Raw genomic sequence first — 14,140 nt, 5'->3', positions numbered from 1 at the left:
GTTTATATGTCTGTCCCCACACGGTCACTCAGTGGTTTATCTGTCTGTCCCCACACGGTCACTCAGTGGTTTATCTGTCTGTCCCCACACGGTCACTCAGTGGTTTATCTGTCTGTCCCCACACGGTCACTCAGTGGTTTATATGTCTGTCCCCACGCGGTCACTCAGTGGTTTATATGTCTGTCCCCACGCTGTCACTCAGTGGTCACTCAGTGGTTTATCTGTCTGTCCCCACACGGTCACTCAGTGGTTTATCTGTCTGTCCCCACTCAGTGGTTTATGTCTGTCCCCATGCAGTCACTCAGTGGTTTATCTGTCTGTCCCACACGGTCACTCAGTGGTTTATCTGTCTGTCCCCACACGGTCACTCAGTGGATTATATGTCTGTCCCCACGCGGTCACTCAGTGGTTTATATGTCTGTCCCCACGGTGATTGACGGTCACTCAGTGGTTTATCTGTCTGTCCCCACACGGTCACTCAGTGGTTTATCTGTCTGTCCCCACACGGTCACTCAGTGGTTTATCTGTCTGTCCCCACACGGTCACTCAGTGGTTTATATGTCTGTCCCCACACGGTCACTCAGTGGTTTATATGTCTGTCCCCACGCAGTCACTCAGTGGTTTATCTGTCTGTCCCCACGCGTCACTCAGTGGTTTATGTCTGTCCCCATGCGGTCACTCAGTGGTTTATATGTCTGTCCCCACGCTGTCACTCAGTGGTTTATATGTCTATCGTCATGCAGTCACTCAGTGGTTTATCTGTCTGTCCCCACGCGGTCACTCAGTGGTTTATGTCTGTCCCCATGCAGTCACTCAGTGGTTTATCTGTGTCTGTCCCCACACGGTCACTCAGTGGTTTATATGTCTGTCCCCACACGGTCACTCAGTGGTTTATGTCTGTCCCCATGCGGTCACTCAGTGGTTTATGTCTGTCCCCATGCGGTCACTCAGTGGTTTATATGTCTGTCCCCACGCGGTCACTCAGTGGTTTATGTCTGTCCCCATGCGGTCACTCAGTGGTTTATGTCTGTCCCCAGGAACCTGGAGGGTGATAAATGATAAGGTCACTCAGTGGTTTATATGTCTGTCCCTCACGCTGTCACTCAGTGGTTTATATGTCTGTCCCCACGCGGTCACTCAGTGGTTTATCTGTCTGTCCCCACACGGTCACTCAGTGGTTTATCTGTCTGTCCCCACACGGTCACTCAGTGGTTTATCTGTCTGTCCCCACACGGTCACTCAGTGGTTTATCTGTCTGTCCCCACACGGTCACTCAGTGGTTTATATGTCTGTCCCCACACGGTCACTCAGTGGTTTATATGTCTGTCCCCATGCAGTCACTCAGTGGTTTATATGTCTGTCCCCACGCGGTCACTCAGTGGTTTATGTCTGTCCCCATGCGGTCACTCAGTGGTTTATCTGTCTGTCCCCACACGGTCACTCAGTGGTTTATCTGTCTGTCCCCACACGGTCACTCAGTGGTTTATATGTCTGTCCCCATGCAGTCACTCAGTGGTTTATATGTCTGTCCCCATGCGGTCACTCAGTGGTTTATATGTCTGTCCCCACACGGTCACTCAGTGGTTTATATGTCTGTCCCCATGCAGTCACTCAGTGGTTTATATGTCTGTCCCCACGCGGTCACTCAGTGGTTTATGTCTGTCCCCACGCGGTCACTCAGTGGTTTATATGTCTGTCCCCATGCGGTCACTCAGTGGTGTATCTGTCTGTCCCCACGCGGTCACTCAGTGGTTTATATGTCTGTCCCCATGCGGTCACTCAGTGGTTTATATGTCTGTCCCCACGCGGTCACTTAGGGGTTTATATGTCTGTCACCATGCGGTCACTCAGTGGTTTATATGTCTGTCCCCACATGGTCACTCAGGGGTTTATATGTCTGTCCCCATGCGGTCACTCAGTGCTTTGTATGTCTGTCCCCATGCGGTCGCTCAGTGGTTTATATGTCTGTCCCCACACGGTCAGTGGTTTATATGTCTGTCCCCAGTGGTTTATGTCTGTCCCCACGGTCACTCAGTGGTTTATCTGTCTGTCCCCACACGGTCGCTCAGTGGTTTATATGTCTGTCCCCACACGGTTTATCTCTGTCCCCATGCGGTCAGTGGTTTATCTGTCTGTCCTCAGTGGTTTATATGTCTATCGGTCACTCAGTGGTTTATATGTCTGTCCCCACGCGGTCACTCAGTGGTTTATCTGTCTGTCCCCACACGGTCACTCAGTGGTTTATCTGTCTGTCCCCACACGGTCACTCAGTGGTTTATCTGTCTGTCCCCACACGGTCACTCAGTGGTTTATATGTCTGTCCCCACACGGTCACTCAGTGGTTTATATGTCTGTCCCCATGCAGTCACTCAGTGGTTTATCTGTCTGTCCCCACACGGTCACTCAGTGGTTTATGTCTGTCCCCATGCGGTCACTCAGTGGTTTATATGTCTGTCCCCACGCTGTCACTCAGTGGTTTATATGTCTATCGTCATGCGGTCACTCAGTGGTTTATATGTCTGTCCCCACGCGGTCACTCAGTGGTTTATCTGTCTGTCCCCACACGGTCACTCAGTGGTTTATCTGTCTGTCCCCACACGGTCACTCAGTGGTTTATATGTCTGTCCCCATGCAGTCACTCAGTGGTTTATATGTCTGTCCCCACGCGGTCACTCAGTGGTTTATCTGTCTGTCCCCACACGGTCACTCAGTGGTTTATCTGTCTGTCCCCACACGGTCACTCAGTGGTTTATCTGTCTGTCCCCACACGGTCACTCAGTGGTTTATCTGTCTGTCCCCACGGTCACTCAGTGGTTTATGTCTGTCCTCACGGTCACTCAGTGGTTTATCTGTCTGTCCCCACACGGTCACTCAATGGTTTATATGTCTGTCCCCACATCTGTCTGTCCCCACACGGTCACTCAGTGGTCACTCAGTGGTTTATATGTCTGTCCCCACGCAGTCACTCAGTGGTTTATATGTCTGTCCCCACGCGGTCACTCAGTGCTTTGTATGTCTGTCCCCATGCGGTCGCTCAGTGGTTTATATGTCTGTCCCCACACGGTCACACGGTCGCTCAGTGGTTTATCTGTCTGTCCCCACACGGTCGCTCAGTGGTTTATATGTCTGTCCCCACACGGTCGCTCAGTGGTTTATATGTCTGTCCCCACACGGTCGCTCAGTGGTTTATCTGTCTGTCCTCATGCGGTCACTCAGTGGTTTATATGTCTGTCCCCACACGGTCGCTCAGTGGTTTATCTGTCTGTCCCCACACGGTCGCTCAGTGGTTTATCTGTCTGTCCTCATGGTTTATCTGGTCACTCAGTGGTTTATCTGTCTGTCCCCACACGGTCACTCAGTGGTTTATCTGTCTGTCCTCATGCGGTCACTCAGTGGTTTATATGTCTGTCCCCACGCGGTCACTCAGTGGTTTATCTGTCTGTCCCCACACGGTCACTCAGTGGTTTATCTGTCTGTCCCCACACGGTCGCTCAGTGGTTTATCTGTCTGTCCTCATGCGGTCACTCAGTGGTTTATCTGTCTGTCCCCACACGGTCACTCAGTGGTTTATCTGTCTGTCCTCATGCGGTCACTCAGTGGTTTATATGTCTGTCCCCACGCGGTCACTCAGTGGTTTATCTGTCTGTCCCCACACGGTCACTCAGTGGTTTATCTGTCTGTCCCCACACGGTCGCTCAGTGGTTTATATGTCTGTCCCCACACGGTCACTCAGTGGTTTATATGTCTGTCCCCACACGGTCGCTCAGTGGTTTATATGTCTAGGTGATGGATGCCCTCTTTCCTCTGTATATGTTTTTCATTGTAATTCAATCTCCACCCACCGCATGTTGTTGATTATACAACTACAAACTCTCTATGATTACATGACCTTGAGATTGATTGTATGACTCATGACCTCCACCTCTCTGTTCTGCCCCACCCCTCCCTCTCCGCCTCCCCAGGTTTCAGACACAATCTCTGGGCTACAGCTGTCCATCGCTGGGCCCCTGACCACTATGGAGGAGCTGTTTACAGGCAGTAAGCCCTACTTGGTGTCCACCCGGAACTGTAGGAGACTGTCAGAGAACGTGGTGTCCCTGCTCACCTCTCTGACAATGGCTCGCTCCTCTGACGGGGGTGCCTGGAACAGCAGTAACAATAGGGGAGATCCTCCCATAGCAGCCCTCACCCCTGTGCCCCCCTCCATGGCCCCCACAGTGGCACCAGTCGGAGGTGTCATGCCAAGCCCCTTCTCCCCTGGCTGGGCAGCCAACACACTGATGGTCAACGAGGACTACAGGTGAGGGAAGGGAGTGGGAGTGTCTTCTTCTCCAATGTTTTTAATTGGGTATTAAGAACACACATAGCGTGCCAGTATATCACTCCCTTGTGGTTTGCTGAAAGATTGAGTTTTGCGTTCAGCACCATAGAAATGTATTTGGAAGTGTACTCCCTGCATTGTGTGGTTCTATGGTGTCCTATTGCTGAGATGGCTGTTATCTCCTGGGCTGTAGGTGGCTGTCCTACGTGCTGCTGTTGCTGTTGGACCTCCTAGTGTGTCTGTTCATCCTGCTGGGGCTAGCCAAACAGGCCCGCTGGCTCCTCATCCTGTAAGCACACACACACACACACACACACCGACAGTTAAACCCTGTGTGTTGTATTGCATCGAACAACACTGAGTTTGTAATGCTCTGTGACTCTGTGTTATATAGGCTGTGTAATATATGATGGTTCCTAGGAGGTGTGTTTGGTGCTTCGCTGACCCCTATGTGTGTGTGGTTTTTCTCCTCCCAGGATGACGGTGCTGGCCTGGCTGGCTCTGTTCCTGAGCTGGGGATCCCTGGGCCTGGAGACTGCCACTGTGGTGGTGAGTACTGACGGATAAAGGGAGGAGAGGTGGAGGGGTGGTGTGTGTTGTTGAGGGGAAGGGAGGGAGTTGATCGGAAGGATCGGAGGATCTCAGGAATGTCTTAAAGAAGTACTTCTGTTGGTGTCTGTCTGCATGTGTGTGTGTTTCTGTATTGCATTCAGTGTGTCTCTGTGCCCCTTGTGCTAAACTGTGAAAAGACTGGCCTCCTAGGGAACACTGCAGTCATGGCAGGGGACCAAGAAGGAGGGAAAATGGGGCAGAAATTAGTGTGTGTGTGTGTGTGGGGGGGGGGGGGGGGCATGCATGTGTATGTAAGTAGTACATGTTAATGCATGTTAGCTTGTGTGTGGGCGTGTGGCTTGGAGGGTGATGGAAGAAGAACACAAGTCCTTTCAGAGAGAGAGAGAGAGATTGAGTCCCAGAGAGAGGGAGAGTTGAGAGGGAGAACTGAGGGAGAGAGAGAGGGAGGGAGGTAGGGAGGACTTCTCCAAAGACTCACCAGAACCCACAGAGAGAAAGAGAGGGGGCTGGAGAAGGTGTTTGTTTAGGGTGGTGTAGAAATGGGACTAGTGGGACAGCCAGTGACAGTAAAAACACCATTTGATTCTATGCTATGACACTATCTTGGCCATTCTATTGATTGATGCCTACCACAACACCACAGACCATAACACATAATTACAGTAAAAGCAACAAATTATTCTAGCATTTAAATAAAGTTTAAATAAAAATTAAATAAACATTTGGAGGGAATAGAGAACATAGAGATCTTTATTCAATATTGCATTGATAAAGAATTGGCAGCGAGCCAGGAATATAGAACTGTTGATGACATTTGCTGAGAACTGCCAGGGAGTGTTCTTTCTTGCAACTGTCCCTTTCCAAATCCATGCCTTGGAAGTTTGTCAGGAGAGAGGGGCAGTGGGGGGGAGACATTTGTGTGTGTGTGCGTGCCCCTGTGCGCGCCCCTGTGTCTATGAAAGAAGGTTGAAAGGCCTGGAGGGAGAGGGCTTCAAGCAGACCAGTGTCATGTGGAGCTGGCTGGAGATGTCTCAGAGCCCGTCCAGCGGTCCACACAGAGCCCTTCTGTCCCTGGCCACTGACAGACAAAACAAGACCCAGCTGTGGGTCTAAACTGCCCTGGACCGACTCTCTCTCTCTGTCTCTGTCTCTCTGTCTCTCTGTCTCTCTGTCTCTCTGTCTCTCTCTCTCTGTCTCTGTCTCTGTCTCTCTGTGTCTCTGTCTCTGTCTCTGTCTCTGTCTCTGTGTCTCTCTGTCTCTGTCTCTGTGTCTCTCTGTGTCTCTCTGTCTCTCTCTCTCTCTCTCTCTCACTCCCTCTCCTGGCCAGCCTGTCCCTTGTTCTGTGTCTGTGTGTGTCTGGGTCTCTCACTCCCTCTCCTGGCCAGCCTGCCCCTTGTTCCCTGTCTGTGTGTGTCTGGGTCTCTCACTCCCTCTCCTGGCCAGCCTGCCCCTTGTTCTGTGTCTGTGTGTGTCTGGGTCTCTCACTCCCTCTCCTGGCCAGCCTGCCCCTTGTTCCCTGTCTGTGTGTGTCTGGGTCTCTCACTCCCTCTCCTGGCCAGCCTGCCCCTTGTTCTGTGTCTGTGTGTGTCTGGGTCTCTCACTCCCTCTCCTGGCCAGCCTGCCCCTTGTTCTGTGTCTGTGTGTGTCTGGGTCTCTCACTCCCTCTCCCTGGCCAGCCTGCCCCTTGTTCTGTGTCTGTGTGTGTCTGGGTCTCTCACTCCCTCTCCTGGCCAGCCTGCCCCTTGTTCTGTGTCTGTGTGTGTCTGGGTCTCTCACTCCCTCTCCTGGCCAGCCTGCCCCTTGTTCTGTGTCTGTGTGTGTCTGGGTCTCTCACTCCCTCTCCTGGCCAGCCTGCCCCTTGTTCCCTGTCTGTGTGTGTCTGGGTCTCTCACTCCCTCTCCTGGCCAGCCTGCCCCTTGTTCTGTGTCTGTGTGTGTCTGGGTCTCTCACTCCCTCTCCTGGCCAGCCTGTCCCTTGTTCTGTGTCTGTGTGTGTCTGGGTCTCTCACTCCCTCTCCTGGCCAGCCTGCCCCTTGTTCTGTGTCTTTTTACAATGTGGCAGTCAGGAGGGAGGAAAAAGGAAGGGATCGATGTAAATGAAAACAGAGAGAGGATGATAGAGAAAGGGAGGGAACAGTTGAGAGAGGAGAAAAGCGGGATGAGAGAGGGAGAGAGTGAGATGGAAAGAGAAACCCAGAGCAGGTCTATACAGCATGGAAAGGGACAGTAGGTATATACATTATGGAAAGGGACAGTAGGTCTATACAGCATGGAAAGGGACAGTAGGTATATACATTATGGATAGGGACAGTAGGTATATACAGCATGGATAGGGACAGTAGGTATATACATTATGGATAGGGACAGTAGGTATATACAGCATGGATAGGGACAGTAGGTTTACACAGCATGGAGAGGGACAGTAGGTCTATACAGTATGGAGAGGGACAGTAGGTCTACACAGCATGGATAGGGACAGTAGGTTTACACAGCATGGAGAGGGACAGTAGGTCTATACAGTATGGAGAGGGACAGTAGGTCTACACAACATGGAGAGGGACAGTAGGTCTATACAGTATGGAGAGGGACAGTAGTTTCTATACAGCATGGAGAGACACAGTAGGTCTATACAGTATGGAGAGGGACAGTAGGTCTATACAGCATGGAGAGGGAAAGTAGTTTCTATACAGCATGGAGAGACACAGTAGGTCTATACAGTATGGAGAGGGACAGTAGGTCTATACAGCATGGAGAGGAACAGTAGGTATATGCAGCATGGATAGGAACAGTAGGTTTATGCAGCATGGATAGGGACAGTAGATCTATGCAGCATGGAGAGGAACAGTAGGTATATGCAGCATGGAGAGGAACAGTAGTTTCTATACAGCATGGAGAGGAACAGTAGGTTCTATACAGCATGGAGAGGAACAGTAGGTATATGCAGCATGGATAGGAACAGTGGGTATATGCAGCATGGAGAGGGACAGTAGGTATATGCAGCATGGAGAGGGACAGTAGGTCTATGCAGCATGGAGAGGGACAGTAGATCTATGCAGCATGGATAGGAACAGTAGGTATATGCAGCATGGATAGGAACAGTGGAGTAGTATGCAGCATGGATAGGTAGGTATACAGCATGGAGAGGGACAGTAGGTATATGCAGCATGGAGAGGGACAGTAGGTATATGCAGCATGGAGAGGGACAGTAGGTTCTATAGCAGCATGGATAGGAACAGTAGGTATATACAGCATGGAGAGGAACAGTAGGTTCTATACAGCATGGAGAGGAACAGTAGGTTCTATACAGCATGGAGAGGAACAGTAGGTATATGCAGCATGGAGAGGAACAGTGGAGGTTCTATACAGCATGGAGAGGAACAGTAGGTATATACAGCATGGAGAGGAACAGTAGGTATATACAGCATGGAGAGGAACAGTAGGTTCTATACAGCATGGAGAGGGACAGTAGGTATATACAGCATGGAGGAGAGGACAGTAGGTTCTATACAGCATGGATAGGGACAGTAGGTATATACAGCATGGAGAGGGACAGTAGATCTATACAGCATGGATAGGGACAGTAGGTATATACAGCATGGAGAGGGACAGTAGGTATATACAGCATGGAGAGGGACAGTAGGTTCTATACAGCATGGAGAGGGACAGTAGGTTCTATACAGCATGGAGAGGGACAGTAGGTATATACAGCATGGAGAGGAACAGTAGGTATATACAGCATGGAGAGGAACAGTAGGTATATACAGCATGGAGAGGGACAGTAGGTATATACAGCATGGAGAGGAACAGTAGGTATATACAGCATGGAGAGGAACAGTAGGTATATACAGCATGGAGAGGGACAGTAGGTATATACAGCATGGAGAGGGACAGTAGGTTCTATACAGCATGGAGAGGGACAGTAGATATATGCAGCATGGATAGGGACAGTAGGTATATACATTATGGAAAGGGACAGTAGGTCTATACAGCATGGAAAGGGACAGTAGGTATATACATTATGGATAGGGACAGTAGGTATATACAGCATGGATAGGGACAGTAGGTATATACATTATGGATAGGGACAGTAGGTATATACAGCATGGATAGGGACAGTAGGTTTACACAGCATGGAGAGGGACAGTAGGTCTATACAGTATGGAGAGGGACAGTAGGTCTACACAGCATGGATAGGGACAGTAGGTTTACACAGCATGGAGAGGGACAGTAGGTCTATACAGTATGGAGAGGGACAGTAGGTCTATACAGTATGGAGAGGGACAGTAGGTCTACACAGCATGGATAGGGACAGTAGGTTTACACAGCATGGAGAGGGACAGTAGGTTTACACAGCATGGAGAGGGACAGTAGGTATATGCAGCATGGAGAGGGACAGTAGGTATATGCAGCATGGAGAGGGACAGTAGGTTCTATACAGCATGGATAGGAACAGTAGGTATATGCAGCATGGAGAGGAACAGTAGGTTCTATACAGCATGGAGAGGAACAGTAGGTTCTATACAGCATGGAGAGGAACAGTAGGTATATGCAGCATGGAGAGGAACAGTAGGTTCTATACAGCATGGAGAGGAACAGTAGGTATATACAGCATGGAGAGGAACAGTAGGTATATACAGCAGGAACAGTAGGTTCTATACAGCATGGAGAGGGACAGTAGGTATATACAGCATGGAGAGGGACAGTAGGTTCTATACAGCATGGATAGGGACAGTAGGTATATACAGCATGGAGAGGAACAGTAGATCTATACAGCATGGATAGGGACAGTAGGTATATACAGCATGGAGAGGGACAGTAGGTATATACAGCATGGAGAGGGACATGGATAGGTTCTATACAGCATGGAGAGGGACAGTAGGTTCTATACAGCATGGAGAGGGACAGTAGGTATATACAGCATGGAGAGGAACAGTAGGTATATACAGCATGGAGAGGAACAGTAGGTATATACAGCATGGAGAGGGACAGTAGGTATATACAGCATGGAGAGGAACAGTAGGTATATACAGCATGGAGAGGAACAGTAGGTATATACAGCATGGAGAGGGACAGTAGGTATATACAGCATGGAGAGGGACAGTAGGTTCTATACAGCATGGAGAGGGACAGTAGATATATGCAGCATGGATAGGGACAGTAGGTATATACATTATGGAAAGGGACAGTAGGTCTATACAGCATGGAAAGGGACAGTAGGTATATACATTATGGATAGGGACAGTAGGTATATACAGCATGGATAGGGACAGTAGGTATATACATTATGGATAGGGACAGTAGGTATATACAGCATGGATAGGGACAGTAGGTTTACACAGCATGGAGAGGGACAGTAGGTCTATACAGTATGGAGAGGGACAGTAGGTCTACACAGCATGGATAGGGACAGTAGGTTTACACAGCATGGAGAGGGACAGTAGGTCTATACAGTATGGAGAGGGACAGTAGGTCTATACAGTATGGAGAGGGACAGTAGGTCTACACAGCATGGATAGGGACAGTAGGTTTACACAGCATGGAGAGGGACAGTAGGTCTATACAGTATGGAGAGGGACAGTAGGTCTATACAGTATGGAGAGGGACAGTAGGTATATACAGCATGGAGAGGGACAGTAGGTATATACAGCATGGAGAGGGACAGTAGATCTATGCAGCATGGAGAGGGACAGTAGGTATATACAGCATGGAGAGGGACAGTAGGTCTATACAGCATGGAAAGGGACAGTAGTTCTATGCAGCATGGAGAGGGACAGTAGGTCTATGCAGCATGGAGAGGGACAGTAGGTCTATGCAGCATGGAGAGGGACAGTAGGTATATACAGCATGGAGAGGGACAGTAGATCTATACAGCATGGAGAGGGACAGTAGGTATATACACCATGGAGAGGAACAGTAGGTTCTATGCAGCATGGATAGGAACAGTAGGTTCTATACAGCATGGAGAGGGACGGTAGGTTCTATACAGCATGGATAGGAACAGTAGGTAAATGCAGCATGGAGAGGGACAGTAGGTCTATGCAGCATGGATAGGGACAGTAGGTCTATGCAGCATGGAGAGGGACAGTAGGTCTATGCAGCATGGATAGGAACAGTAGGTATATGCAGCATGGAGAGGGACAGTAGGTATATGCCGCATGGATAGGAACAGTAGGTATATGCAGCATGGAGAGGGACAGTAGGTCTATGCAGCATGGATAGGGACAGTAGGTCTATGCAGCATGGAGAGGAACAGTAGGTCTATGCAGCATGGAGAGGGACAGTAGATCTATGCAGCATGGAGAGGAACAGTAGTTTCTATACAGCATGGAGAGGAACAGTAGTTTCTATACAGCATGGAGAGGAACAGTAGGTTCTATACAGCATGGAGAGGAACAGTAGGTATATGCAGCATGGATAGGAACAGTGGGTATATGCAGCATGGAGAGGGACAGTAGGTATATGCAGCATGGAGAGGGACAGTAGGTCTATGCAGCATGGAGAGGGACAGTAGATCTATGCAGCATGGATAGGAACAGTAGGTATATGCAGCATGGATAGGAACAGTGGGTATATGCAGCATGGAGAGGGACAGTAGGTATATGCAGCATGGAGAGGGACAGTAGGTATATGCAGCATGGAGAGGGACAGTAGGTTCTATACAGCATGGATAGGAACAGTAGGTATATGCAGCATGGAGAGGAACAGTAGGTTCTATACAGCATGGAGAGGAACAGTAGGTTCTATACAGCATGGAGAGGAACAGTAGGTATATGCAGCATGGAGAGGAACAGTAGGTTCTATACAGCATGGAGAGGAACAGTAGGTATATACAGCATGGAGAGGAACAGTAGGTATATACAGCATGGAGAGGAACAGTAGGTTCTATACAGCATGGAGAGGGACAGTAGGTATATACAGCATGGAGAGGGACAGTAGGTTCTATACAGCATGGATAGGGACAGTAGGTATATACAGCATGGAGAGGAACAGTAGATCTATACAGCATGGATAGGGACAGTAGGTATATACAGCATGGAGAGGGACAGTAGGTATATACAGCATGGAGAGGGACAGTAGGTTCTATACAGCATGGAGAGGGACAGTAGGTTCTATACAGCATGGAGAGGGACAGTAGGTATATACAGCATGGAGAGGAACAGTAGGTATATACAGCATGGAGAGGAACAGTAGGTATATACAGCATGGAGAGGGACAGTAGGTATATACAGCATGGAGAGGAACAGTAGGTATATACAGCATGGAGAGGAACAGTAGGTATATACAGCATGGAGAGGGACAGTAGGTATATACAGCATGGATAGGGACAGTAGGTTCTATACAGCATGGAGAGGGACAGTAGATATATGCAGCATGGATAGGGACAGTAGGTATATACATTATGGAAAGGGACAGTAGGTCTATACAGCATGGAAAGGGACAGTAGGTATATACATTATGGATAGGGACAGTAGGTATATACAGCATGGATAGGGACAGTAGGTATATACATTATGGATAGGGACAGTAGGTATATACAGCATGGATAGGGACAGTAGGTTTACACAGCATGGAGAGGGACAGTAGGTCTATACAGTATGGAGAGGGACAGTAGGTCTACACAGCATGGATAGGGACAGTAGGTTTACACAGCATGGAGAGGGACAGTAGGTCTATACAGTATGGAGAGGGACAGTAGGTCTATACAGTATGGAGAGGGACAGTAGGTCTACACAGCATGGATAGGGACAGTAGGTTTACACAGCATGGAGAGGGACAGTAGGTCTATACAGTATGGAGAGGGACAGTAGGTCTATACAGTATGGAGAGGGACAGTAGGTATATACAGCATGGAGAGGGACAGTAGGTATATACAGCATGGAGAGGGACAGTAGATCTATGCAGCATGGAGAGGGACAGTAGGTATATACAGCATGGAGAGGGACAGTAGGTCTATACAGCATGGAAAGGGACAGTAGTTCTATGCAGCATGGAGAGGGACAGTAGGTCTATGCAGCATGGAGAGGGACAGTAGGTCTATGCAGCATGGAGAGGGACAGTAGGTATATACAGCATGGAGAGGGACAGTAGATCTATACAGCATGGAGAGGGACAGTAGGTATATACACCATGGAGAGGAACAGTAGGTTCTATGCAGCATGGATAGGAACAGTAGGTTCTATACAGCATGGAGAGGGACGGTAGGTTCTATACAGCATGGATAGGAACAGTAGGTAAATGCAGCATGGAGAGGGACAGTAGGTCTATGCAGCATGGATAGGGACAGTAGGTCTATGCAGCATGGAGAGGGACAGTAGGTCTATGCAGCATGGATAGGAACAGTAGGTATATGCAGCATGGAGAGGGACAGTAGGTATATGCCGCATGGATAGGAACAGTAGGTATATGCAGCATGGAGAGGGACAGTAGGTCTATGCAGCATGGATAGGGACAGTAGGTCTATGCAGCATGGAGAGGGACAGTAGGTATATACAGCATGGAGAGGGACAGTAGGTATATGCCGCATGGATAGGAACAGTAGGTATATGCAGCATGGAGAGGGACAGTAGGTCTATGCAGCATGGAGAGGGACAGTAGGTGTATACAGCATGGAGAGGGACAGTAGGTATATGCAGCATGGATAGGAACAGTGGGTATATGCAGCATGGAGAGGGACAGTAGGTCTATGCCGCATGGATAGGAACAGTAGGTATATGCAGCATGGAGAGGGACAGTAGGTCTATGCAGCATGGATAGGGACAGTAGGTCTATGCAGCATGGAGAGGGACAGTAGGTATATACAGCATGGAGAGGGACAGTAGGTATATGCAGCATGGATAGGAACAGTGGGTATATGCAGCATGGAGAGGGACAGTAGGTCTATGCAGCATGGAGAGGAACAGTAGGTTCTATACAGCATGGAGAGGAACAGTAGGTATATACAGCATGGAGAGGAACAGTAGGTTATATACAGCATGGAGAGGGACAGTAGGTCTATGCAGCATGTAGAGGAACAGTAGGTTCTATACAGCATGGAGAGGAACAGTAGGTATATACAGCATGGAGAGGAACAGTAGGTTATATACAGCATGGAGAGGGACAGTAGGTTATATACAGCATGGAGAGGAACAGTAGGTATATACAGCATGGAGAGGAACAGTAGGTTCTATACAGCATGGAGAGGGACAGTAGGTATATACAGCATGGAGAGGAACAGTAGGTTATATACAGCATGGAGAGGGACAGTAGG

The 14,140-nt window shown here is 49.1% G+C and overlaps 1 protein-coding gene across 8 annotated transcripts in view; it reads left to right on the top strand.

Moving 5' to 3' along the window:
• LOC115119448 (protein tweety homolog 1-like) overlaps positions 1-14,140 on the top strand; it is a 48,211-nt gene that overhangs the window by 19,703 nt on the left and 14,368 nt on the right. For all 8 annotated transcript variants that reach the window (XR_010463591.1, XR_010463592.1, XM_065016709.1 and 5 more), the window contains exons 5-7: positions 3,963-4,300; positions 4,515-4,610; positions 4,798-4,870. Coding sequence is in view for 6 of the 8 variants with exons in the window: in XM_065016709.1 (XP_064872781.1) it covers positions 3,963-4,300; positions 4,515-4,610; positions 4,798-4,870 (507 nt within the window). In the remaining 2 variants the exon portion in view is untranslated. The remainder of the gene's footprint in view (positions 1-3,962; positions 4,301-4,514; positions 4,611-4,797; positions 4,871-14,140) is intronic.

Source organism: Oncorhynchus nerka, unplaced genomic scaffold (genome assembly GCF_034236695.1).
Source record: "Oncorhynchus nerka isolate Pitt River unplaced genomic scaffold, Oner_Uvic_2.0 unplaced_scaffold_897, whole genome shotgun sequence".
In the NCBI taxonomy this organism is placed as follows: domain Eukaryota; kingdom Metazoa; phylum Chordata; class Actinopteri; order Salmoniformes; family Salmonidae; genus Oncorhynchus; species Oncorhynchus nerka.
This window is presented reverse-complemented; position numbering and strand designations above follow the sequence as displayed.